Below are 26,718 nucleotides of genomic sequence, written 5' to 3' on the forward strand. Positions count from 1 at the left end.
GTTGTCTTAGATTAGATATAAGAAAGAGATTCTTTACCATGAAGATGGTGAGGCCTTGGGACAGGTTGTCCAAAGCTGTAGATGCTGCATCCCTAGAAGTCTTCCAGGCCAGGCTGGACGGGGCTTTGAGCAACCTGGTCTGGTGGGATGTATCCCTGCCCATAGCAGGGGAGGTTGGAACTGGGTGGTCTTTGAGGTCCCTTCCAGACCAATCTGTTCAGTGATTAGCAGCTAACAATGGAAGCTAATACTCCAAGAGTGACTAACATCAGAGGATCAGAGCAGAAACAGAGACATGCAAAGCAGAAGATTTTTCAGATGATTTATAATTACCTTTGGAGCTGTAGTGAGCTGTGTTTGTCAAAGGAAAGAAGCAATGTAGCAAACATCAACAAACAGGAACATTGAGCAAAGTCCCAGCTCCCCTCCCAAGAAAGGAAGATCAATACTTTCTTATCTCTTTTAGGAAATGATTGAGCAGAGCTTTCACAGCTGTAGAAAGTAATAGGTTAGCAAAAAAGTTATGGTCAAGGTGATGCTGGAGGAAAAGGGATTGCTCTGCTGGGGCAAAACTTAGCATAGAAAAAAGATAGATACAAAAGCAAACCAAAATAAAATATAAAATAAAATCTTTAAACCCAAGATTTTGGTTCTTGTCCAAAAATCCTAACAGTAACTTGACACCTAATTTCCTTACAGTTTAAGCTTTAGTACTAAGGAGTTAAACAGCATTGTGCAAATCTAATGACAAATTAGCTCCTCTTTACATATGAACTTAAAATTAGATATTTAAGATAATGCTCTTAGATGACAAACATGAATTTATCATCCTTAAATAGGAAAAAAAAAGCAACTAAACCAATAACATTTACCTTTGAGTCTTCCTCCTGCTATGTTTGAAAAGGGTGCCTACTAAGACTTCATTTAGTGAGCCTCTTCAGTAAACAGCCACTGAGATAAGCAAAAGAATGTCTGGCCTCACAGTGCAAGGGAAATAAACCTAATAGATCCCAGGTTGTTCAGTCTTGGCAACATCAAGACACTGAAGGTTTTAATACAGCAGTAAAAGTTAAATTCCTGAGAACGTTAATATGAAACTGAAGTTTCTATTGACTATGGTTTAGGGATATTAAGTGTTGTGTTTTTTTTCTTAGACAGTGAATCAAGGTCAGACTTCTCTCAGCTAGCTTTCAAGAAGCCTCCTACACAAGTGCAGTTGACCCACAGAAAATGTCATACCTTCAACTTCTAACAGTGGAAACTAATGAGTGAACTCTAATTGCTGTTTAGAACAGGTTAAGGAAGGCTATATGAATAGTAGGAGTGGAACAGTGGGGAAACAATTCAATGTGACACTAGAAGGCTTATCAGCAAGCAGTGAGATTACTTCCAACAAATAAGATAGAATCCTACCCCTCCTTTGCAGAGAAGAGCAAATGTCAGATGACTTAGGGTTAGCTTCCTCTTTTTTAAGCAAGACACTTTCCTAATAGCTGTTCTTATGCTTCGTGCGTTACTGTTGTAACCAAATGATTATACAAGTAGTCTAGTCAAAGATAACTGCACATAATCATATACAGCACACTATCACAAATTTGAGGTTATGTCACCTTCAGAGACCTAGAACAAAAGGTAAAAAGTGGCCTCAGTCTAATTTTAATATTAATATTTTCTTAATATCAAACAAGAACAAAGTTCTTTTGTATCACTCTTGTCTAAATAATGATTACTGATATGAAGTCCAAGTATGAAGACAGATCATGGAAAAACACACTGTTCATCAAAAGCACTATACCTGAGAAACATTGCAGTCTGCTAAGTCAGCAACCTCACAATATACATCTTAAAGCTTATTGACTGGTTAGGGGGTTAGCAAAGTGAAAATGCTCACTGTTTCATTCCACGATAACCACCTTGCTGCTTATTAGAATTTCAGACATAGTTTTTGAGATGTCAGATATCTTCTCTATTGCATAAACTTTGTGACATTCAGTAAGGTATGATATATTGTTCTTTAGAACTCTTATGGATAACCTGAAACTATCACTAAGTAAATACCTGAAAACATTAATGCTTTAGTTGCTCAGAGGTGCTGTCACAATCAAGGTATACACAGTACAATAGGTTTCATAATGTAAAACAAATGAAATCATTAAACATAAGAAATGTAAGGCTTCAGATTTTTCTCTGAAAATGTGTTCTATTGGACCGGCATCAAATTTTTGTCCAGCAATATTTAGTAAGAGTTATGGAAAAGAGTTAAAAGACTGGGTTGATTAACAGACTAGGTCTGCAATAGTGAAATCCATGGAACTTCAACAGGAGTTGGGTCAAGCTATAATGCATCATAAGAATTAAAATTGAGTCTTTACAGTTTTCTGAAATAAACCTTACATATTAAGAACACTAGGCTAGCGTACACATTATCAAAAAATCCAGTGTTTCATACTTATTCACTTCTGTACATAATACGAATTTCTCAAGCTACTCGTGAATAAAGGCCAACTAGTTTACATAAGAGATTCATCTTCAGAAAAAAATGCTGCTCACTAACAACAATATTACACAAATACATTTAGACCTTGAAATAAACTACTGAAAGTGTACCTTATCACCCATGTAAGTTAATCATCGAGTTTTTAAAAAAATACAAAACATTTTAAAAGTGTTTTACAAAAATACTGATATTGGTTCACATTTCTAACTCCTCAATACTTTCCTCTTCTTTTGACCTTTTTTTTTTAAATACAGTCTCAACAATATCCCCAATACTCTTTTTTTTTTTTTTAGTGAGTTAATTACATGTTGCTTAGGCTCCTTTTGCATAAGATTGACTGATATGTTCTGACTCAGTTCGATGATGTATTACAAACCGTTCACATCCGAAAGCTTCTGGTTCTGTGAAATGGTTGAAAAGGCTTTTTTAAGGCCCACATCAAAATTGGTGGTTTCTGTTTAGATTTTTCAGGAAATAGTACTGCTTCAGTTTCAGGGGTAGGAAATCGTTCTTTATACACTTCAGGGTAAGATTTCTGAAACTAGAAAAACACATTAATTTAAAATGAAAAATTCACTAACACTTGGCTTATTAAACAATGTCACCTCCATTTACAGAGCAAGAAAATTCCTCTATCAGACTCTCTATACAGAAAATTAACTGATATTTTCCAATATGGCTTGATTCATTACAGTACCTCTATTAAAAACAATTAAACAGCAGTTTAATTGCCCAAATATTTATTATTTTCAACCTCTATATTTGCCTTCAATACTTTAAACCTAAGTCCTCATAAAGAAGTTTTAAAAAGTCAGTAAAGACTGAGGAAGAATTATTTACTTGTTTGAGCTTCTTCTTCTTGTCTTTCACAGATATTTCTTTGTTCATTGCTATTTCTTCCAATAAAGCTGCCAGTGGTTCTTGAGAGCCAGTAGCCCTTTGGTATTCAAACTCATCTGTGCTGATTTGGTGACAAAAAGATGGAGCAGGAAAAGTTGCATCAGTGTCAGCCCCAGTATATTTTATCTGTAAAAAGAGGAAAAAGAGCTGTTCTCTGCAACAAATTTGCAAAAACCGGCCTAATCAAGTTGTCCATCATTTATGGATTAATAAAGTCATTTTTGTCATTAAAGTCATTAAATGTTATTCACAGACATTAAATGGAAAAGGACAAGACACAACAAATTCTACTTATCTCCTGCACTACTTGAGCAAGTGCTAGCAAGTCAAAAAAAATAACAAGATACCAAGGAAGTCCATGTAACTCTGAAAAAGTCACAAATGACTTACTATTTCAGTAAAAAAAATGGCTGAACTAGAAAGCAGATTTAAACAAAACAAAATATGGCACCAGGAAAAAGAAATAAAGTTATAAAAAAGTTGAGCAAGTATGGATGGCTCTACAAGATTGGGATTCCATTCCTGGAGAAGATGATGCAGACCAAGAAGACCAAGATAGCAACATATTTAAGAGTTTTTGTCTTTTAGTCATTGCGTCATTCAGGATCAGCATAGTTTCATTTAAACATGTTGTTATGATTGAGTATCAGCATTCTGAATTAATTAGCTCTTCAAATGCTAGCAGAGACAGAACAAAGTGTTAGATCTGTCTTGTTGATCTGTAAGATCAACTGAAGACCAGAAAGCATAAGCACAGAGACAAGATTTTTTTTCTACTTGACACCTACTTGGACTCTTTGGACATGTACAACATGTTCCTCTATAGATGATTTCAAGGAAGAAGGAACACTTAAGATCTCCTGATAATTGTCCATGAGAAAAGATACTAGTTTAGCAGCAAGCAGTTCATCCAAGTCCATTTCATCTTTAGAGCAAAGAATGCAACGGGAAAATGCCTGAACCATCTGGAAAAAAACATCATTATTGTATATTTTTCTGTTTACGGAGAAAAATAAGTTGTCTTAAAAAAGAGATATTTAAAAAAAAAGATTAAAAGCACTATGCTTACCATACTTTTAATGCATCAGTTAAAAAAGTGCATTATGTATTGAGACGCTGCGTGGACTGAAAATGGCTCTTGCCCCATAAACATAATCTAACTCTTGATTTTTGGCATAAAATGGCTGAATTCCATTTTATTCTCAAGACTTCATCAAATAGGCATTCCACACTGCTTTTCCATTTAGACAGAGCAAATATATTTGCAAGATTTTAACACAGCAATTGAACAAAAGTTGCACACCATAAGGAAAACCTGATGCCATTATTTTCAAATCCAAACTTCATATCCAGCTTAGTACATGTAATCTCATACCAAAGTGTTCAGTTACAAGTCTTCTGGCTATGCACCAGTCACTTGACCTTTTAAGCACTGCCAGCACACAAGTTGTTCTGTATTGTGTCATAGATTACACCACTAAATTAAAACTTAATACAAAGTAGTTGTAAAGGATTGTAAAGGATTCACTTCTAAAAATAACATTTAGATTATAATGTAATTATTTTAATCAAGTACAATTTAAAGTTAATTAAATTATAACTTTAGCAGTCAATAATTTAATTATTTTAATCAAATACCATTCATTATTAAACTCTTAATTGCTATGAAGCAAATTTGGATTTCTGAATGCTACTATAGGATTTTTATGGACTGGCTCTCCAGCCAAGTTTTCTGTTGTCCTACTCCATGCAGAAGACTTGAAAGTTAGCAAAAAGACTAGAAAAGTTATTCATCAAATAAGCAAGCTGTCCTTTGTACATACTCTCTAGTAAGAATATTTTATCTGTTCTATTTCAAAAGCCTTTTCCAACTTTCTGCCTTCCACTATACTTACCAAGGTTCTGGTCCTCACTGATTCAGAAAGAGGTGGCAAATCTTGGTTAAAGCTAATTCTTGCCATCATCCTCACCAACAGCTGTAGTTTCCTCCGATTTTCCGGTGGCAGCAGGAGACAAGATATTTGGAGAGCTTCTACAGCCTTGCTGTGTTTTTGCAACAGACCTGGTTTATACAAGATCAGGAAATATGGAAACATTTCTCAATTACGATTTTCCTTAAAATTTAATACAGCACTTTCAAATCCATCTCTAAATTCCTTCCCCACATACTCACAACTTCATTCCCCAAATAGTCTAGAAATATATTCCTAGAACTGGACTCACTTCACACTACTCACTTTAAGTATTTACAAGACTACATTCCGATACATTAGAAAATATTAATTATCATAACCCAAAGCTGCAGATACTAGCAAATATGAGCTACAATGTTTTAGTTCATCCTTTGCTTATTTATGACACTGAGATCTGAATATGGCTGAGATGTATGCACAGATGTAGCAACTGTATAAAAATAGTTGTCTGGTGCAACAACCTGCAAACCCAAACAAAACATGTTCTCATACTTCATTAACAACAATGATGATACTGGCATGTCCCTCAGACCTGTATAAGTTGAATTTGTGTTCTAATTCTACTTAAACTCTTGTGAAAATTGTGAAAAAAATAGTGTAAGCACACAAGATAAATTTGAAGATTGGATACACATAGTAAAATCTGGAGGTAGTTTATGCACCTATAAATAGGTTTTAACTTCAAAATATCATCCTCTTTTGGGTTTCTAAGGCTCATTCCAAGGCTCAGTGAAGGAAGCATGTACTAGACATTTGCTTAAATTGAACTAGTATCAGATTAGAACAGCTGCCAGAAGAAAAACATCTGCTGTCAGAAGAAAAATATCTGATTGACTATGGTTTCACACTGATAGCTAGCTAGGCTCCACCACATGGCTCTCTCACTCCCCCTCCTCAAAGGAAGAGGAAGAGAAAATACAGTGGAAAGATAAAACTTAAAATAAGGACAGGAAGATCGCTCATGAATTACTGTCACTGGCAAAACATATTCAGCATAAGGGAGATTAATGCAATTTATTGCCTATTACTAACAGACTAGAGCAGTGAGAACTAAAAGCAAACTGAAAACATTTTCCTGCCCCTCCATCCATTCTCTTCTATGTCTTTCCCCTAAGTGGTCCAGAAGAATGGTGACTGCAGTCAGTCCCTGATGCTTCGTCTCCTCCACTCCTTCATGGTCCCTCTCTGCCTGTGCTCCCCATGGGGACCCCCTCCCATGGATGCTGTACTTCCCCAACTGAGCCTGTGGTGGCTGCCCACAGGCAGCAGCTCTTCAAGACCTGCTCCCACACAGCTCCGTCCCACGGGGTCCATCCATCCCCCAGGAGCAAACTGCTCCAGCACGGGTGCCCCACAGGTGGGCGGCAGCTCCCCCCAGACCCCCTGCTCCTGCGTGGGCTCCTCTCCATGGGCTGTAGCTCTGGCCCGGGGCCTGCTCCTGCGGGGGCTCTCCATGGGCCGCAGCCTCCTCCAGGCCACATCCACCTGCTCCACCGGGGGCTCCTCCACCCATGGGGGGGCTGCAGCGTGGAGATCTGCTCCATGTGGGACCCATGGGCTGCAGGGGGACAGCCTGCTCCACCAGGGGCTTCTCCCTGCACAGCCCGCAGGGGAACTGCTGCTGCCTGCCTGCAGCACCTCCTGCCCTCCTGCTGCAATGGCCTGGGGGCTGCAGCGCTGGTTCTCAACCCTCTCTCCCAGCTTCTGTTATGCAGCAGTTGTTTTTTCTCCTTCCTTCAGCCTGATCACCGAGAGGCCCAACCAGTGTCTGGCCAGCAGCAGGTCCCTTTTGGAGCCAACTGGAGCTGACTCTGCTCTGACATGGGGTAGCTGCTGGGCTCTGCTCACAGAGGCCACCCTGGCAGCCCCTCTTGCACCAAAACCTTGCTATATAAGCCCAGACTGAAGACCAACACTAATTTTCCATAAAAAAAAAAAGGAATAAGACAACAGAAATGCACCTTTTCCATATAGTTATGGAATAGTTGATACTGGGTGGCACATGGCACCTGTGGAGATTTTCTAGACCTCTCCTTCCACTAAAAGCAGGGTCACCTACAGCATAAAGCCAATGATTACAACCAGTCAGGTTTTGACTCGCTTCATAGCTTGAAGTTCCACAGCCTCTCGGTGAAACTTTTGCCACTTTGACACTTCTTTCAGATTAAAAAAAGCTATGTTCACAAGTATAAGTGGAATTTCCTAAATTTGCATTTGTGCCCATTGTCTAATTCTTCTATTGGATATCACTAATAAAAGCCTGGTCCCCTCTTCTTTACCCCACCCTACATCAGGGTTATATACACATTAAGAGAAGGCTTCAGGGAGGGATCTTATTCAGTCCTTGCTCTCAGCCTTCCCAGTATAACAGATGCTTCAATCCCATAATCAGTCGTCTTTGTGGACCGTCACTGGACTCACTCACCAGTGATGACTATAGAGTAAAAATCGGCTTTTTCAGCCTGATGGCAGCTCTTAATGCAGCTAATACTTTGCCACAAGGACACGTTGCTAGCTCTTGGCCACATTGATATCCACCTGGACTACCAAGTCCTTCTCTGAAAACTTGCTTGGAACCCAGTTACCCACTGCATGTATCTGGCACGTAGTTAATCCTCCTCAGAAGACCACCAGGCATTTCCCTTTCTTGATCATGAGATATTTCTTCAGCCTGCTGGGCCCTTCAGAGTGACAGTACAACCTCCTGCTACATTAATTGCTCTTCCACGTCATATGCAAACTTGCTTAGGGCATATGCTGTCCCAAACAGGGACATGCTGTCCCAGGTCATTAATGAAGTGTTAATAACCATTACCAGCAGTGTTCCAATTCCCTGCCCTCCCACCGCAGTGTACTGCCTAGTGACTGATCCACAGGTAGACTTCATGCCACTGATCACAATCCTTTGAGCCAAGCAATTTAGCCGGTTTCAGATCTATTCTACTGTAAACTTATTAGCCTGTACCTTGTCAATTTACTTAATGATGTGATGGGATACACTGTTGTTCAATATGAACAACATTCACTGCTGTCCCCTCATGTACTGTGCCAATCATTTCCACACAGTGTAAGAAGAGGAAGTTGTTCGTTATTTAAAAATGAAATATACAATAGAATAAACACATTAAGCAAAACAGACAGTATTCCCAACAAAGAATGGTAAGTTAACTATAGTTAATTGCATTTTCAAAGCAAAACTTTTTCTAAATTCAAAGGAAGCTTTGGCATATACACTGGTGCCTACATTTAGAAGAGGAATCCAAGAAATAATAATGATCATAATGAGATTTATACATATAGAATCATACATACAGAATCATTACAACCTATGCAGAGTAAGTTTAATCTCATTAAATTAGTTAAATACCTGATGATCACTGACAATGACCACCGACACCTTGGTCATATTTCCTTAGCTAGTTTGAATGCTATTTCAGCATTCATCTTGGAGAATTGCTCTAGACAGTCACTTCACTCAAAATGAGCAGTGAGTGAAACGCGGTCACACAAGACACCTGTGACTTCTACAAAGAGTTCTCAAACTTTAACATAAAGCTTTTAAACATATACAAAAAAGTCACTTCATAGCTACATCAATGACTAAAAATAATAATCTGCTAACAGTAGTTTGGCTAGATGAAAGTCTTCCATTAAACAAAAAATTTACACACTGAAGGAAGAACAATAAACCTTGTAGAAAGGCTGCAATTCTATTATCAATTCCAATATCAAAAATCAACAACTTGAAGACTGAAATCCTTGCACATAGATTTCTTAAGACTGAAAATTATTGCCAGTTTTGAAAGTCATGCTACATTAAAGAATACAGTCACAAATATGGATCTGTTTTTCCATGATTTGTAAATGCACAGGTTGCTAAGCAATTACTGCTTCAGAGGCAGCACTCAATACTAGCAAGTCACCACCGACACTTACACAGGAGAGTACTGTGCAGTGTGCATTATCCTCTACACCTACCTACAGCTTCGTAAGGGTCCGTACCTTAGCCTCACTGCTGAGTGAGGACTGTGTTATGTAGTAGGCAGAACCCCAAACTCCCCTCTCTCTCAGCTCAAAAAGAATATCCCTCCTCACCCAACCAAGAAACCCAGCTCTAGTCTCAGAAGAAAGAATGCAAGTCATTAGAGATAACCTTGTTAGCAAGATAAATCACATATTTTCATCTTTTACTTCACAGAATGGTTTGGGTTTGAAGGGACCTTTAAAGATCCCAGTTCTGACCTACCATGGGAAGGGACACCTCCATCCACACTAGGTTGCTCAAGGCCCCATCCAGCCAGGCCTTGAACACCTCCAGGGATGGGGCACCCACAGCTTCTTGGGCAATCTGTCCTAGTATTTACCACCTTCTGAGTAAAGAATGTCTTTCTTATATCTAATCTAAGCCAACCCTCAGTTAGTTTAAAGCCATTCCCCCTTGTCCTATCACTCCACTCCCTGACAAGGAGTCCCTCCTCAGCTTTCCTGTAGGCCCTCTTCCAGGTATGGAAGCTATGATGTTTCCCTGGAGCCTTCTCTTCTCCAGGCTGAACCACCTCAACTCCCTCAGCCTGTCTTCACAGTAGAGGTGCTCCAGCCCTCTGATTATCTTCGTGGCACTCCTCCTGAGCTCACTCCAATGAGTCCATGTCCTTGTTTTGCTGGGGCCTCAAAGCTAACACAGTACTCTAGGTATGGTCTCTCAAGAGCAGAGGAAGGGGACAATCACCTGGGGCCCCTACTGGCCAGTTCTTTTGATGCAGCCCAGAAAGCCATCTGTACCCTGGGCTGCAAGCAGACATTGCTAGCTCATTCATGTTCCACTTTTCTACCAACCAACACCCCCAAGCCCTTCTCAGGGCTGCTCTCACCCCATTTTCTATCCAGCCTGTATTTGTGCTTGGGATTGCTAGGACCCAATGCAGGACCTTGCACTTGGCCTTGTTGAACCTCATGAGGTTCTTGCAGGTCCACCTCTCACATCTGTCCAGGTCCCTATGAATGACATCCACATCCCTTTCCTCCAAGTGTGTTGACCACACCACACCGCTTGGTGTCATTGGCGAACCTGCTGAAGATGCCCTCCATCCCCCTGTCCACATCAGTAACAAAGATAATACCAGTTCCACCACAGACCCCCGAGGAACACTATTTGTCATTGGTCTCCACTTGAATATCAAACTGTTGAGCAGAACTCAGTGTGACCATCCAGCCAATTTTTTATCCGGAGTGTTCCATCCACCAAATGCACCTCTCCCCCAAATGGAGACAAGGATGTTGTGTAAGACAGTGCCAAGTTCTTTGCACAAGTCCAGGTAGATGACATCAGTTGCTCTTCCCCTATCCACCAATGCTGTAATCCTGTCACAGAAGGCCACCAAGTTTATTACACATGATTTGCCATTGCTGACATGAAGCCATGCTGGCTGTCCTGCAACCTCTGTTCTAAGCGTGCCTTAGCAGTTTCCAGGAGGATCTACTCCATGACCTTGCCTGGCACAGAGGTGAGACTGACAGGCCTGTAGTTCCCCCACGTCTTCTTATTTTCCCCCTTTTAAAGTGAGTTATGATTTTGCCTTTTCCAATCCCTGAGAACATCACCAGACTGCCACGACTTCTCAAATATGATAGATGGTGGCTTGGCCACTACATCCACCAGTTCCATCAGATGCATCTCATCGGGTCCCATTCACTTGTGCACCTTTAAGTTCCTAATCTGGTCTTGAACCTGAACTTCTCCTACAGTGGGCAGTTCTTCATTCGCCCAGTCCCTGCCTTTGGATTCTGTGACTTGGGTAGTGTGGCTAGATAACCTGGAAGCGAAGATTGAGGCAAAGAAGTCATTCAGTACCTCAGCATTCTCCATATCCCAGGTAACCACGTCCCAGGTAACCCAGTCTCCTGTTTCCTTCTTGAGGGTGCCCACATTCCCACTAGTCTTCCTTTCCTGACATACCTATAGATTTTCTTGTTACCTTTGACAGCCCTGGCCATATTTAATATCACTGCTTCATCTTTCCTAACCTGATCTCTGGCTGCTTAGATAATACCGCTGTACTCCTCCCAGACTCTGTCCTTGCTTCTACCCTGTATAAGCTTTCTTTTTGTGTTTGAGTTTGGCCAGGAGCTCCTTCTTCATCCATACAGGCTTCCTATCATTTTTACCAGACCACAGCCCAGCAATTATATGCACGCCTCCAGTTCACCTTATTTACTCCCCGTACTATGTGCATTTCGTAGAATCATCAAATGGCTTGGTTTAGAAGGGACCTCAAAGATCACCAAGTTTCAACTCCCCTGCCATAGGCAGGGACACCACCCACTAGATCAGGTTGCCCAGGACCTCATCTAACCTGGCCTTGCACACCTACAGGGATTGGGAATCCACAACCTTTCCAGGCAACCTGTTCCCGTGCCTCACCACTCTCTGAGGGAAGAATTTCCTCTTAACCTCTAATCTAAATCTCCCCTCTTTTAGTTGCAAAGAAGTCACTCTGGAACCCTTACTTCTGTAGACTGAACAGCCCCAGCTCTCTCAGCCTTTATTTGTAGGAGAGGTTCTCCAGCCCTCTGATCATCTTTGTGGCCCTACCCTGGACCCACACTAACAGATCAACCTCCTTCTTGTGCTGGGGGCTCCAGAACATACATTTGCATAGAGGCATTTAAGTTGGGCCCCTTATTTGGTTTCTTACTGCTAGTTCCAAGCAGTTTTGAGTGCAAAAAGGAGAGTTAGGCTCCACGACAGGAAGCTGAATTGTCTTCTTGACCTCCCTCTATTGGCTAAATAAGGAGTCTAAACAAAACAAAGTAGGCTGGAAAGAATTTTTAAGGATATTACCAAGAATATCTATTGTCTAATATGAAAGTCAAACTATATTCAATTTGAAGCAAGATTGTCAACTAGATACTAACAAAGTATTAAAACGCAAACCACTTTAACAATAACTGACAAGTCTCTGTACTTACTGAAAGAGTGGTATATAACCTTAGCAGTTAGTCAACGCAATTATTCTGAATTTTTTCAACACCAAAGTTTATTAAATGCAATGTTATTCCCTGATTACTATAAAAGCTCAGAAAAATGGCATGCTACAAAGTATGTTTCCTTTTTAACTCAGAATTTGTTCTTTCCTGAAACACAAACAAAATGTAATCAAATATTTTCGTACTTACTGTGTCTCATTGGGCTACAGGGTAGGTGAATCTGCTATGTCAAGCCTTAAAAAGTTGTAGTTAAAAATTACACTGTTCTTTCTTTAAAGCACTAGAGTGAGTTAATGTCTAAATTGAAGCATTGAAGGATGCTAATTTCCCTCACGTATCACATTGCTAGGGTTAAAAACAGTCCTTATAGCCCTAATTTTTAATCTAAATTCCATCATTTAATCAATATTTATCTGTTAGGTGTGGCAGTGTTAAGCAATGACTAAAGGCCTTTAAAAATTAGTTTAGGAGTCTTAATGTAATCAAAAATATAATGTAATCAAAAATAGAAGAGTAAACAGTTTTGGGATATGAAATTACTTTAAATAGTAAACTGTTTTATACATTGAATGGACAGGTTCTAGCGAAATAAACTGTGATGCTATTTTGATTATGGCAAATTAATCTCAAGGTGTTAATTCAAAAGAATATATTTTTTGTTAAAACCAAGACCACTTACCTAACACACAAACAAAAATATCAAAAAAATTAAATGTGAGAAGTGGTTCTTTCATCTGGCCAAAGTAGTCCACTATAGTCTTGAAGACATCTCTTTCAAATCCTGAATATGTAGGCTGCTTCAAATCTGAGCAGCTTGGCCCTAAAAAAAAGAAAAAGACAGTTAATTTGCAGCTACCAACCAGGTCAGTAGTTTCTATTCCAGACCATATAAATGCAAATCCTAGCAGAAAAACAAAAGCTTAAACAAGCTATTCAAGAAAACTTTTTCCTTATATTTCCAATAGATCTAGTGAAAGTACACATAAAAGAAATATGAGTAGATATGAAATAATATAAATAGAATCTTTACACATTTCATGGAAATAAACTGCATTGTCAGTAGAAAATATGCTCAATATTCTTTTCCAACTTCGCTTTCAAGGCCAGGATCAGAGCAAATACTGACTGTGAATATAAATTATATATGATAAAGTGGTAAAGGAACAGTCAGTCAGTTCAGTTGATTTTTTTAATGGGCTTTTAATATTTTTCCATTTTACTTGTAATTTTCCCATTTACTTACAATTTGCTAGGCATTTCATTGCTGACAATATCCAGTGAGGTAGGTCCTCTGCATAGGGGGAAAGACACAGAGAAATAAAAAGGTTAAAAAATCCGAGACACTTGTTAAACAAACTCTAAGATAATAGTGAAACTGAAAATTCATTGTGTTACTCCTATACGTAGATTGATTGCAAAAGTATATTATTCCTGAATATATAAATATGTCCATCATATAGTTTGAACTGGATCTATACTATAGCACTTTCAGTACTCAGTATCAGTTACACTACTGCTTGTACAGCTCAATCAGCAAAACCAATCACATAGTAACTCCTTACTGTGCCTTGTAAAAAGTTAGACAAACGCCTTCTAACTACATCTTCAGTACTGCATTACAATAAGTTGCTTATTTAGCACTGAAGATGGTGAATAGCACTTACACATTCAGTTCTGTCATTTCAGACAAGGGGAAGATAGAGGATAATATCTTGAAGTGCTTCAATTGTTTGGAAAATGGACATGTATATGATCTAGAGTTGTTTATTTCCACAAACCAAGTCAGGTTCCTACCGGATACTTCACTTCTCTCGAGATCTCATGGAAAACAAGGTGGTAACATTTTCAGTAACCTATCACAAAAGAAGTGCTTTCATCTCTCCCTGATGAGCAAAGTAGTTTTAAACTTGGTGCTAGTTTCAAAACACGTTGAATGAAAGCTCAAAAATGAAAAGGTCTAAACTCCTCTGTGTGTATTTTGATGCCTTCTCAGTTTTTACTAAACATTGCCTTTATGTAGACACTCCAATTCAGGTTAGACTTCATACACTCCATACAAGGTCAGAGTTCTTCAGCCTAGTTTGACAAAGTTGGCTTCAGATGAAAAATATCCTTACCCTTGTAAGTGAAAACTTGCTGCTCTTTCATTCTTTCAATGCTGATGTGGTGGTTTCACACAGGTAAGTAGTTAAGCTCACCACATGACACTCTCACTTCCCCCTCCCCAAAAGGAGAGGAGGAAAATATACAATAGAAAAGGGATCAAGGGTTGAAATAAGGACAAGGAGATTGCTCATGGATTACCATCACAGGCAAAACAGCCTCAGATTAAGGGAGATTAATGTAATTTATTGCCTATTGCTAATAACAGACTAGAGCAGTGAAAAATGAAAAACACTTTTCCCCTCAACCACCCTTTTGTACCTCCTTTCCCCCACACACACACACAGCGGGACAGGGGAACAGGGGCAACAGACCATTGTGCTTTGTCTCTGCCACTCCTTGCCCCGACTCTCCTTCTGCTTTACCATGGGGTCCCTCACAAGGCATGCTGTCCTACCGAAACTGATCCTACATGTATGTGGGCTTCCCACAAGCAGCAGCTCTTAAAGAACTGTTTCAGTATGGGTCCATCTTTCAGTAGTGAACCACTACAGCATGGGTCCCCCATAGACTGCCACTCCCACTAGACCTCATGCTCCACCAAGGGCACCTCCATGGGCTGCAGTGTGGAAATATCTTCTACTGTGGTACACCACAGTGGGCAGGACAGCCTGCTCCACCATGGGCCTCTCCACTACAGGATGCCAGAAAAATTCTGCTATAGCACCTGGAACACATACACCTCCTCCTTGGTGTCTGTGGGGTTGTTTCTCTGGTTCTCACTCCACTCTCCAAGTGCTGGTAGCACAGCAGGTGTTTTTTTCTCTCCCTTTCCTAAATCTGTTCTCCCAGATGCCCAACCAGTGTCACTGACTGGATCAGCTCTGGCCAGCAACAGGAACCTTTTGGAGCCAGCTCTTGGCTAACATGGGGCAGCTGCTGGGCTTTGCTCTCACTGGCCACCCTGGTAGCTCCTCTGCTACCAATGCATTGCCACATAAATCTAATACAACTACTAAAGCAGGGATATGTTCAAGAGTAAATATGGAAGAATAAACACTGATCTTTATTATTTGGACCATAGCATAGTCACTAAAAACTGACTATGTAACTCAGTAAAAAGTATGTTTGTATAACCACTTCTAAAGATGCTACATGTTAGCATAGATTAGAATTAATGTTGTTTCTTTCCTTAAACCAATAAACTACAATATAAAAAAGTGAAAATTTCTAAAATACTCACTTGACTTGTCTTCTAAAATGACAATGCCTTGCTTATTGACATTGTATGCATTTTGGACAATATGCTTTGAATTGACAAGCTTTGTGTCCAACACTTCATCCAGTGAATTCAAACCCAAGACCTTTTGTAGTCTGCAAAAATACATAAACACATAGTATGTACATCTGATCTGAAAGAGGTAAACATAGTATTACAATATATAGTTTTGAAAGAGTATTCTTTCCATTGTCTTGATCACGAACATGTAGAGGATATAGAATTTAGACATCTATTCTCCAATCATTTAAATTTCTATGCTACTGCACCAGATCAGGTTTGTTACAGAGATGGTGTGCCAGGCCTTGATAAAAAGAACACGTTAGTAAAGACTCAACTGCGGTGTACAAATAACTAATGTATATTTTTGCAGGAGGAAAAATAATATTCTAAAGTAAAGCCCTCAATTTTGCATAAGATATTCATTCTGAAATGTGTAATAAATATTTGAAAGCTTTCTGTACTCAGATGCTATGTTTCTTATATTGAGTATTATATTTGTCATTAAACGGTGTCATGGTATCATACCTATACAAGAGTGTTTCAGTTGCACAAAAAAAAAAGATTAGCAAAAATGTGATTAAACAAAACAAGCCCACACAATAAAAGGACTTATATACTACAACAGGAAAGAAAAAATCAGGAAGTATTAAACAGTTTCCTTATGGAAGTTATCTGCTGAATTTGATAGACAAATAACAGGTGGTATAGTTAGTCTAGCCACTATGACTTTAATGACATTAATGAAACATCAATGGATGAAACTATAAGTACCGCTAGAGAAGGCAAACAATATACTATACTATACAGTCGCATCCTGTACATCGCATGCTATACAGTCTTACTCTATCAGCAAATGACTAACAAGTATGCTCACCTTGACAAAGTCATAGACTTCCATATCTCTTCTATATGTGCTTGTGTTAACTCCCTACGGAGAACAAGTTTGCATGCTGGTACTTCCCCTATAGCTATACTGTGACGCTTGTACCACATTTCAGAGTTCTAAAATCAGAAGAAAAAAACTTCTCATTAGCTGATGATTTTTCAAATATTAAACAGTATAACATTTGTGGTAGAGCATGTTTCCTATTGCAAGTGATCTAGTTATTCTTAAGTTCTAGCAAAATCTCCAGAATGCAAGTATTTAGGTTTCACTGATGTTCAACATATTTTCTCTTTTATATAACATCTCCAAAGCGGAAAAATCACATCACTGACCATTAAAACTCAGGAGTCAATAGTGCCTAGTCCTCTCTTCAGAACCTGGCCCTGATTAAAACCAGTTCAAGTCACTTGTTTTTAACCACCATTCCACCATTATAACAGGAAAGCAAAAACAAGAATGAAAGCCTGTGCAACTCTTTACTCAGCATTCAGATCCCAGCCTGAAGCTTGAAGATTGACATCGATGCCTCATTGTGTACACACACAATACAAATTGTGTCAGCAACATACCTTAAAGCAGAGCTCTGGATCATTCCTGGTTAATGTGCTTTGACTTGCATCACAACCATCCTAGATCACATTAACAGTATTCCTTGTGATTACAACTAAGCCACAAAATGCACTCCAGGAACACACCTAATTACTCCAACCACTAGTCGTGTCATGAAGTGACAGACAAGAGCTAGTTTGAAATAACACCCTCTGAAATTGATATCTGGATTTCCATATCAGAATTTCACTACCAAGGTCTATGTCTATCGATTCACATGTAGACAATAAGTGCTCTGATTGATGCTGCAGCAATTTATGGTTTGCTTAAACCACGTCCAATTACCTGGCCACTTCACCCTTCTACTGGAAACTACACCTTTTTTTATAAGGCAGCCAGCAGAAGCAACCTTATTCCTCTGCCACAGTTTCTTCAAGTTATAGTCCTGTGTATTAACCAAATCTGCCAATGAATATGCTCTTTTGAGCTATGCCAGATTTCATGCTGTCATATCCAAAACAGATGTAGATAGGCATACCTTTGCTAACTCTTATCAGGGCAATAATCCTTTTCAGGGAACAGACGTTTATTCAGGACCTCTAGATGTCCAGGAGAATAGTAGGAACTACTTTTCCAAACAGATCTCCAAGAAATCCAAAGCTAAAGCCCTGCACTGAATAGCATTAATAAAAAGGCCAAGGTTATAAAAGAAATCCCAGCAGTTTACAAAAAGGATGTGAACACTGCTTTAAACTCGAAGTTTAAAGCAAAGGTAACGCTGGAGGCCTATACTTTTAGGATGTCAAATTAGTAAGAAGTTATACAATTTAATTTTACTCATAAAAGCAAATTTTTTTCAATAACTTTGCAAAAGCTGCAAAATTTGGTTTGGGTCAAACCAAATAAACACAGAGTACAATGATTCTCCAAGCTCAAAAAACGCTGACAACAAAACTGTATTTCTTTTTTTAAAAAAAAAAAAGAAATTGAAGTTGTTGAATTACCAACAACTTTACAGTAGCTAGAAAGGGAGTAATACTGTATATATTTTGCTACATGAAGGATTTGAATAGGAGTTACATTGTAGATGATGTTAAAGGAACTATTTTGTTAACAGATGCTTAGATGTGTTACTGGAATTAGAGCAAACTGAGAGGTAAACATATTGGTAAATGCAACAGTGCTGAATTTAGGATGCCAAGGATATTACAGTCTGTAGCAGAAAGAAAACTTAAAACCAACATCCTGAGCAAATAATTACGAACAACTTCATTTCACATACATTTAAAATAAAAGTATTTTACATTTAAATCTATAACCAAATATTCTGTGCCACAATGAAGAAATCATTGGTTGAAATTGCTTTCCAAACATGCATATGTCTGGGGAAATGAAAACTGAATATCTTACCATTGTGACAGATTTCACCGGGATGTGTTCTTGGGAAACGCCAACCTTCGTTTCATTCCAATCTGGAAATTTGATGACTTCCTTTCCATATGAAGGTTTCTTTGGGTATGGCTTCAGAGGTGAGGAAGGAGGAAATCTGTAATTAGAGAACACTTTTAAAGCTTCTGAACTCCACACTATTCAGTATTTATCAATGTAAAACCATGTACTAGACCTTCACATGTGTAAACACAGCAAAAGCCTTAGAGGTGCACAATGCAACTTACTTGCCTCAAGACAGGTGTTGAATAAAAGTTCAGACATCTTAAGATATCTCATTTAGCCTCCCTGTGTTGCTCCAGAGTAGTTCAAGTCCTTTGTACAGCCCATGACATATCTGAAAGACTTGGGTGGACATTTGATCTCCCAGCATGTCTTAAGTAGCACCAGCTGCTTATACTTCAACAACTGACCCTGGTCTTACCTAAAAGGTGCTGATTCTGCTGAAAAAGCGGTAGATAGATTTCCCTCACATGATGTACACTGCTAGCATGTATGTCCTAAAGCACATAAGCAAGGCCCAGGCAGGATGGCACTTTCTGCAACCTGGTCTAGTGGGAGGTGTCCCTGCCCATGGCAGAGGGGTTGAAATTAAATGGTCTTTACAGTCCCTTCCAACCCAAACCATTCTGTGATGACTAAGTCATCTGATTAACACTTGGATTTAATTAGAATGCATGCAAGTGTCTATACAAAGTTTTGTCCACATTACCATGTTCTTCTATGTCTACATGCTTTCTATGCAAAGACCATATGCAGCAGTTCTGGAGTATTTTTCCAGCTGTTTGTGCAGGAAGATCATTTGCCATTAAAGGCAATTCAAGAAGTAACTTGAAATTGGCAGAAAAAAAAATAAGCTAGCTCTTGCAGATATTGGAAAACAAACAACTCCAAATCACATTAAACTCAGCCACCATCTTCAACTTGACCAGAATTAAATTACCTCCAAAACTAGGCCAGAGCACATACAAAGGAATAAATGGCAACACATCAGAAAGAAAAATCTGTTTCATAACATTCTTTATAAGCAGATCTCATTTACCTGCACTTCTATGTTTTAGAACCTGAGTTTCCTCACGCTTCAAGAAATTGCTTCTGCCTCCCTCATTCCCTTGATCAGAATGTAAAGGATGCTTATGGCAACAAGAGCCTGTACACCACTGCATAGCGTACATTCATATCCTAACAGAAAGCTTCCCATGCTCAAAATCTCTCTAAAATTTAACCCCAGCTCTCTCAAGGCAGTTCCAACATTCTATTAGTTTTCAAATTAGATTTGTCTTGTAGTTTTATTAGTCCAGTAGCAATATACTGCATGGGTTAAACTCCTTATGGTTTTAACTACACAACACTGAGCCCATTTGCTATGTTCAACAAAGCTCTTCAAGAAAATCTCTGTATCACAGGGAGGTATCACTTATGACAAACCCAGAGGCAGGGTAGGAAGCATCTTTCCTGGAAATTTACTTTGTCTTTTAAAAGTACATTACAGAAGATGTTCAGTTGTGTTAATTTAATTTTTTTTTTTTTAACAATTATTTGTTAGAGTTTAAGGCTATAACATCTGTTGTCTTTTTCCTTTGCTTTACAGTATTCTCAGTAGTTTCCTCTTTTCCTTCAAGTTCATTGTAACTTCTAGCTTTATCACTTGCTACCCCACTTCCTCAAAGAATCATCAGTAAAGGAATGAGTTCTTACAACCAGAAAAGTACGTGCATTCCTCTTTTTCAGGTATGACAGCAAGGTGCAGATAGAGCAAAGCTTTTGGACGCCCAGTGAAAAGCCTCTGGTTTTATGTTTAATAAAATAACATTAGCTAAGAGCTAATACCTGGGGAGCATGCCAAGATTGACATGTTTTTCATCCAGCAATACTAGTCTTATAAGTCTAGAGAAGGAAGAAATAAAGCTACTTGTTTGTGTCTAGAGTAAAGGCAATGTCAACTAACCTTGAATTGATGGCGTAACATGCCACAGATGAATTCCCAGAGGTTTACTAGTAGTGCACATGTACTGACCCGTTTGATTTTAATACAATTGCTCCGATTCCAAGAAATGTAAAGCCTGAAAGCTTCCAAAACTGTAGCGTATCATTGTTATAGACTATACTGAGCCAGTAGGTCAGACTCACAGACAGCCTTCACTTATTTTAGAAGCCATAATAATTTTCCCACTTGCATTTAATAGTTTTCTAACATTCTCAGCCAAACATTTGGCAACATCTGTTTTATGTTTTGTTTTTTTTAATGGAGTGAATAACAAAGGACAACCACAGTTGCACAAGAAATTAAGGAAAGATTCAACTACCTTGTTTCCAGTGACACATCTCTGCAGAGTACAATTGCAGCTACAGTCAATTAGCATAGAAATATAAAGAAAAGATGTTGAGTACATCAAGCTTTAAAGAGTAAGGATTACACCAACAGAACTGAAAGCTCCTTGCATTGCTACTGAGAACATGGTGAGACACGCATTTAAAAAATTAACATTGGGGATGTCCACCAGAGGGAGCTGCCAGGACATTCAATAGGTGAGTAAAAGCGTTCTGGAAGAATGATGTTTAGTTCCAAAAACAGGAAAAAAAGCATGTTTTAATACTTAAACACAGAAAGATCAAAAATATGATTAGCTTACATATTTTATTTATGCATCATGAGTGGTGGAAAAAAAAAAGCTGGCTTCTATTCAAAAATGCATGAAAGGTATACAAATTTATTTTTAAAATATCTTACTATTCAGTTCATCACTTAGTTGCCTTTTGAAAGGGAAGTGGAGAAAAAAGTTAAGGTAGTTATCACCAAAGAGCTCTCTTGTCTAATAGCAGAATGTTAGGCAGAACATAGAATGAAAGGCGTAGAGATAATTCACCCAACTCCTACAGTGACCTCATAGAAGTCATGGCTGAAAATACAAAGAAGAAATAAACAAAATTTGAATAAGTCATGATTATATCCCAAAAAAATAACCCCCCAAAAACACCACCATCCATTACACAGGATGTAGATATATAGCAAAATATAGTTGTATATATAAATACAATTAAATTCAGAAAAAAAAATTTTATCTTTTGACAAAAGGGAGTCAAAGTCTGTGAAGAAAGGAAACAATATTCAACATGTATGGCATCATTTAAAAAAAAAAAAAAAGATAAAACAACAGACACAACACCTCTGTGCAGATAAAGATGCCCTAAAAAGAGCAGAGAGCAGGACTGGGCTAGGAAATACACGGAACCAGTAACAGATCTATCAGAATGAGCTCAACCAATGACTAATCATTTTAATAATATTTCAGAACACACACTGCTTTTCTGTCCTTCAAAGACTGGGGGATGGGAGAAAGAAAAGGAAGTGATGGTCAGTGAAAACCCTGAGTCTGTGTTTGCAGGACACCTTAATATTCAAAATGTCAGACTGCCACCTTTTCAATTTTGAATGAAGAGCTAGTAATGTACAACACAAGTACGAGAATGTTCTGTTTGTGTCACATTTATCAGTTTACAGAATCAGATACAGAACACTGGTAGAAAGAATAAAATACTTCACACCAGAACATAAGCTATCAGTGGATGAAACCTATGCTGTGGTAAAAAGATCAAAGGAAGCCACCAGGTCTACAAAAGCTATATTTGCATCCCCCACGTGGTACAACCCTTAGGTTCACAATCTCTAAACTTTCTCCTCACAACTTACTTGTCCCTGATTTACTCAGGGCAGCAAAAACAAGTAGAAACAGAACCCTCAAAAGTTTCAAAAAAAAAAAAATGGAAGGTACATTGTACTGCATTAGAAGTTTTTTTCCCTGCACAGCTTTCATAAAGACCTAATCTTGGAAGCAGGCATGCAAGAATACTAGCATAAACAGACTAAATAAGTAGTTCTTTTATTTCTTTATCTGCAAGCAGACTTATATCTGAATGTTTTAAGTTTTATTTGTACACTGCTTTACCTGAGCTTCTTCCAATTTGAGGACAGTTTGAATGTTGGTGGCTAATCAACAGTCCTCACCTGGAGGATAAAATCCATAAGGAATATGGATCCTACAGAGAATGGACTGGAGGACATTGAAAGGATTAGAGTGCATCTTCACAGATACTGTCATTACTTGGGAGCAAGTATTAGAAGTAACAGAAGACTGACAAGTCCAGTGAAGCAAAGCTTGTGAAAGCTCTCTAAGAAAATAAAAGCTAAAGCTAGAATTCGTAAGATCTAAGATAAGCTTGGAATCAGTCTATTGCCCAGTACTAACATGAAACACCAGAGGACATCAATTATTATTCATTTGTCCTACTGTTTCCACATCAAATGTTGCTTTAAATGAAAGCATTCCATTCTTCTTCTAAAGGATTGTTTGTGCAACCAGTAAGAATTGTTTGTACAAACAACCAAAGGATTGTTTGTATAAGCAATAAAGGTTGTTTGTACAAGCAGCAACCTGTGCCCTCCCCTTACTCTCCCCCTCTTCTTCCTCAGTACTACTGCTCAAATACACACCTGAAGTTATCCATACAACCAAGTTTGCAGTCTATTTCATTTCATGAACATAACCCCTAGAACCACCAAACCAGTACGATGAGAAATGTGATATCAATCTCTGTCCTCTGTCCCTCTGAGGATTTTTATGTTACTATCCTCTGCTCATCTTCCCAGCAGAAGGTGATCTGTAGCTTAAGAGGCAGCTGCTTTTCCATTTCTGTTTAAACCAGCAAGATGCCCACATCACACCCTCACATTTAACCTTAGATCTTAACTTCAAGCTGGAGTCAGAATCCCTACAGCTTGTTCTCTATGCCTGTCTTCCAACCTCAACCAGTCAATGATTACCTGAACTATCCCCTCCTACGGGAGCCATAAACAGATGGCAAGAGGAGAGTTTAAGAGGACAACACACAATACTTAACAGAGTCCCCACCCAGCCTGCAGTCATTTTCAGCTCATAAACTTAATGAGCAGCATATCATTTGTAAATGGAAAATATTTTGACAAGTTCATCCAAGAAAGTCTCTTCCTAAGTATCTACATGTCACCGGGTCCTTAGAAGTTGAGTGTCAAATTTCAGAATTTAACATTTCCCTTTACTATTGCTTACATTGAATTCCCCTTTATGGAGCTAAATGAGTGATGTCACAGTACAGGTGCACAGCAAAGCAAAAAAGCTCCGGCATCATTTTGCAAACAGATTAGTTAAAATCGCAAATCAAAACAAAAATCTGTGTTTACATGAAATGAAAGACTTGCTTTTCCATGTATTAGGTTAAAAGAAGTAGGTATAAAAAATCATTACAAACTATTAATACAAAAAAATCTGTAAGAATAGGACTAGCAAGTAGAAGTGTACCATTATTGTTTACCTATTTTCCTTACAGATCTGCATGAAGAGAGCTCCTGCTACCTCAAAAGACTCATCACAATATAAGTGACACACCCATGCTTGGGCTAATGCTAATTTTAACACTACTGAACAGAACAACAACAGAAAGTACAAATTTGGAACCTGCAACTTCTTAACACCCAAGCCTTAACTGAAGTAGTAAGAGGTCAGAGAACAGCCTCCAACGCTGAGCTTTCATCACAAATAAAATTGTTTTTCTCTTGACAAACCACAAGTAAGAAGGGTAAACAATCTCCTTTAAACATGAGCAAATAACAATTTCTCAGTTTCAAAAAATATCTAAATGATACATTGATGACCCAAGGTATACAAAAAAAACAAACATTGTTATGAATAACTTTTAACTTCAGATGTCTCTCTCTTCTCTCAGAAGGAATAGAAACTTAGTACAAAGTAGCTATGGGTGGGGTTGGGTGCTCAGTGCCATCCTGACTTTCATCAGTACCTTTTTCACACAGAGTTTCAGTCACCAACAAACCTGATGTTTATCAGCAGCAAACAGAAGTCACCACCTTCTAAAAGCTGCAAAAGCTTTTGCTAGTATTCATCACATGAAATCAAGTTGAAAGTCCCCTAAAAGTATTTTTTAAATAGAAATCAAACATTAAATCTGACCCTTGTCATCACTAGGGAGACAAATGCCTTTAAGAGGAAAGAAAGGAAATAAAACACTAATACCATTGCAACAGCATTTCTCAAAAATATTTGCAAGACTAATAACGTAAGTTATTAATGTATTCATAAAACCTATGTTTTGCAGAGTCATCATCTATAGGCTTACCTGTACAAATGGCCATCATCTTGGAAGTCCTCTTTGCCCCATCTTCCTTTGATGTCTTCAATAACGTGGTTTTTCAGGAACTTTTTAAGCAGCTTAACCGTCTGACCGCGAGTCACTTCGGGGCCGAAGTTCTGGTTGGAGCCGAGCAGCTCGTGCAAGCAGTCCACGGCCTCCGAGGCTTTGAAGCAACGCTCGTAGCTTTTGAAGCGGCACCGGTGCTTCCGCAGGGGCATCGCGGCGCGGAAGAGCTCGATGATCTCGTTCCACTGCGAGAGGGGAACAAAGCAGCCCGTTAAGGGGGGTGCTGCACGGGAAACACTTGGGCTGGTGGAAGGAGCTGAGGTTTCAGGCGGGTGTGAATGGGGCAGCGCCTGCTTTTGGATCATCTGTGCTGGCAAGCGCTCAGAAACGCGAAGCTCTGCTTTAAATAGCCGAGATGTAGGAACATAAGAGGGGCAACAGGGGAACTCACAGCCCCGTGCTGCCCACAGCCGCACCTTTAACCCCCCCCCCCTCCCCCATTTTCCCATTTTAGGGCTTTAAATCTCCTCCCGGGAGACCCCCACACACCCCTGGGCGGGGAGGGAGACCCCCCCAGAGCCCGCAGCGGATCCCGGGGGGCGCCCACTCACCAGCCGCGTAGCGCGGTAGGGCCCGGGTCCCACCAGCCGCGCCGACATGCTGGGGCTGGGGCTGGGGCTGGGTGTGAGGGGTGAGGGGGGTGCGGCCGGGCCGGGCAGCGCCGTCCCCTGGGGAGCCACCGGCCGCACGCGCCGCGCCCGCCGGCCGTTTGAATCCCGGCCTGCCGGCAGCCGCCTTTTCTCATTGGGCGGCCGCCGCCCCACGTGACAACGCACCGCCGCCTCGGATTGGTGGAGGCGGACACCGCCGTGCCCCGCCTGGGGAGGGGGCGGGGCTGGGCGTAACGGCTCCCTCCTCTCCCCCCCCCTCCGCCCTCACCACACACACACACACACTGAGGTGGAGGGGGGAAATGGCGGTTGCGGGGCAGGGCGGCTCCTGGCAGCGCCCGTCAGCGGGGCGGCTCGGCTTCCCTCAGAGCGGGCATTAGCCGCTGGTTTTCCTTGCTGTGGCTGAGCAGCCAAGGGTTGAGGACAGGGGGACCAGGCGTTGGCTTGGCAACCGCGCAAACCGCGCTGTGTGATTAGCGCCTGGGTAATAACGTACCGCAGCGCTTTCACTAAGTCACAGAAAAAAAGTGGTAATTTCAGCGCTTGGTTTCTCAGGAGTAGCTGGTACGATGAGCGTTCCTCCTGCACCAAACCTAAGGAACACAGCATCCCAACACACTTCCCCTCATTCTCCATGTTCACTGTACACTTCGTGGTTTAACTGAATGAGGCACTCCACTTCCCACTGTCACCCAGGTGTGTAACACAATTTTTAAGTACAAAAAAAAATGTAACTGCATGATTCTCACAAGCTACAACACAAACCTTTTGTGTTGAAGCCACTAGGGTAGCTACTATATGCAGCCTCTTGCCATACACCCATACAGCACACTGGAAGAACACATTATCTTCCTTCAAATGCTTCATAACGCACAGACGTATGTTTCTTTGTGCAAGAAACATAAGCAGGATTCCGAAGTGGTAGTTACTGACAGCCCGCAGACTGATCAGCATCTCCAGTTTCTGCTCCTGCTTATTAAAACATAATCTCAAATTGTGGAAGCAGTTGGCTGCTGCACAAATGCTGGATTTGGAGGTTTTTCCTGGCTCCTTACAGGAGGCCTGAGCAGCTCAGTTTTGTCCATGTGTATTCTCAGACCCTACTTAAGCTTCAGTGAGTTTGAAGAAGTAGGTGCTGATCTAGGTCCTAGACCAACAAACTACTGTCTGGCCCCTCACAGCAGTAGGATGCATTCCTTTTAGAATGCAGCTGCATACTCAATTTCTCT

The 26,718-nt window shown here is 39.9% G+C and overlaps 1 protein-coding gene across 1 annotated transcript; it reads right to left on the bottom strand.

Moving 5' to 3' along the window:
• Nucleotides 1-1,642: 1,642 nt before the first annotated feature.
• DEPDC1B (DEP domain containing 1B) lies at nt 1,643-25,599 on the bottom strand. Its single transcript, XM_068666758.1, has 11 exons — nt 25,430-25,599; nt 24,798-25,063; nt 18,588-18,723; nt 16,617-16,744; nt 15,704-15,834; nt 13,601-13,648; nt 13,037-13,177; nt 5,293-5,459; nt 4,186-4,362; nt 3,338-3,523; nt 1,643-3,038 (listed from the first exon to the last, which is right to left on the bottom strand). The coding sequence occupies exons 1-11, from the start codon at nt 25,475-25,477 to the stop codon at nt 2,877-2,879; spliced, it is 1,590 nt and encodes a 529-aa protein (XP_068522859.1). The 5' UTR covers nt 25,478-25,599; the 3' UTR covers nt 1,643-2,876.
• Nucleotides 25,600-26,718: the final 1,119 nt, after the last annotated feature.

This window comes from Anas acuta, chromosome Z (genome assembly GCF_963932015.1).
Source record: "Anas acuta chromosome Z, bAnaAcu1.1, whole genome shotgun sequence".
Classification (NCBI taxonomy): domain Eukaryota; kingdom Metazoa; phylum Chordata; class Aves; order Anseriformes; family Anatidae; genus Anas; species Anas acuta.

Coding starts and splice junctions, on each gene's coding strand:
- DEPDC1B (XM_068666758.1), bottom strand. CDS start 25,477: ATGTCGGCGCGGCTGGTGGGACCCGGGCCCTACCGCGCTACGCGGCTG. Junction 16,745..18,587: donor CGGTGAAATCTGTCACAATG/GTAAGATATTCA, acceptor TTCTGATTTTAG/AACTCTGAAATGTGGTACAA. Junction 3,039..3,337: donor AGAAGAAGAAGCTCAAACAA/GTAAATAATTCT, acceptor GTGTTTTTCTAG/TTTCAGAAATCTTACCCTGA.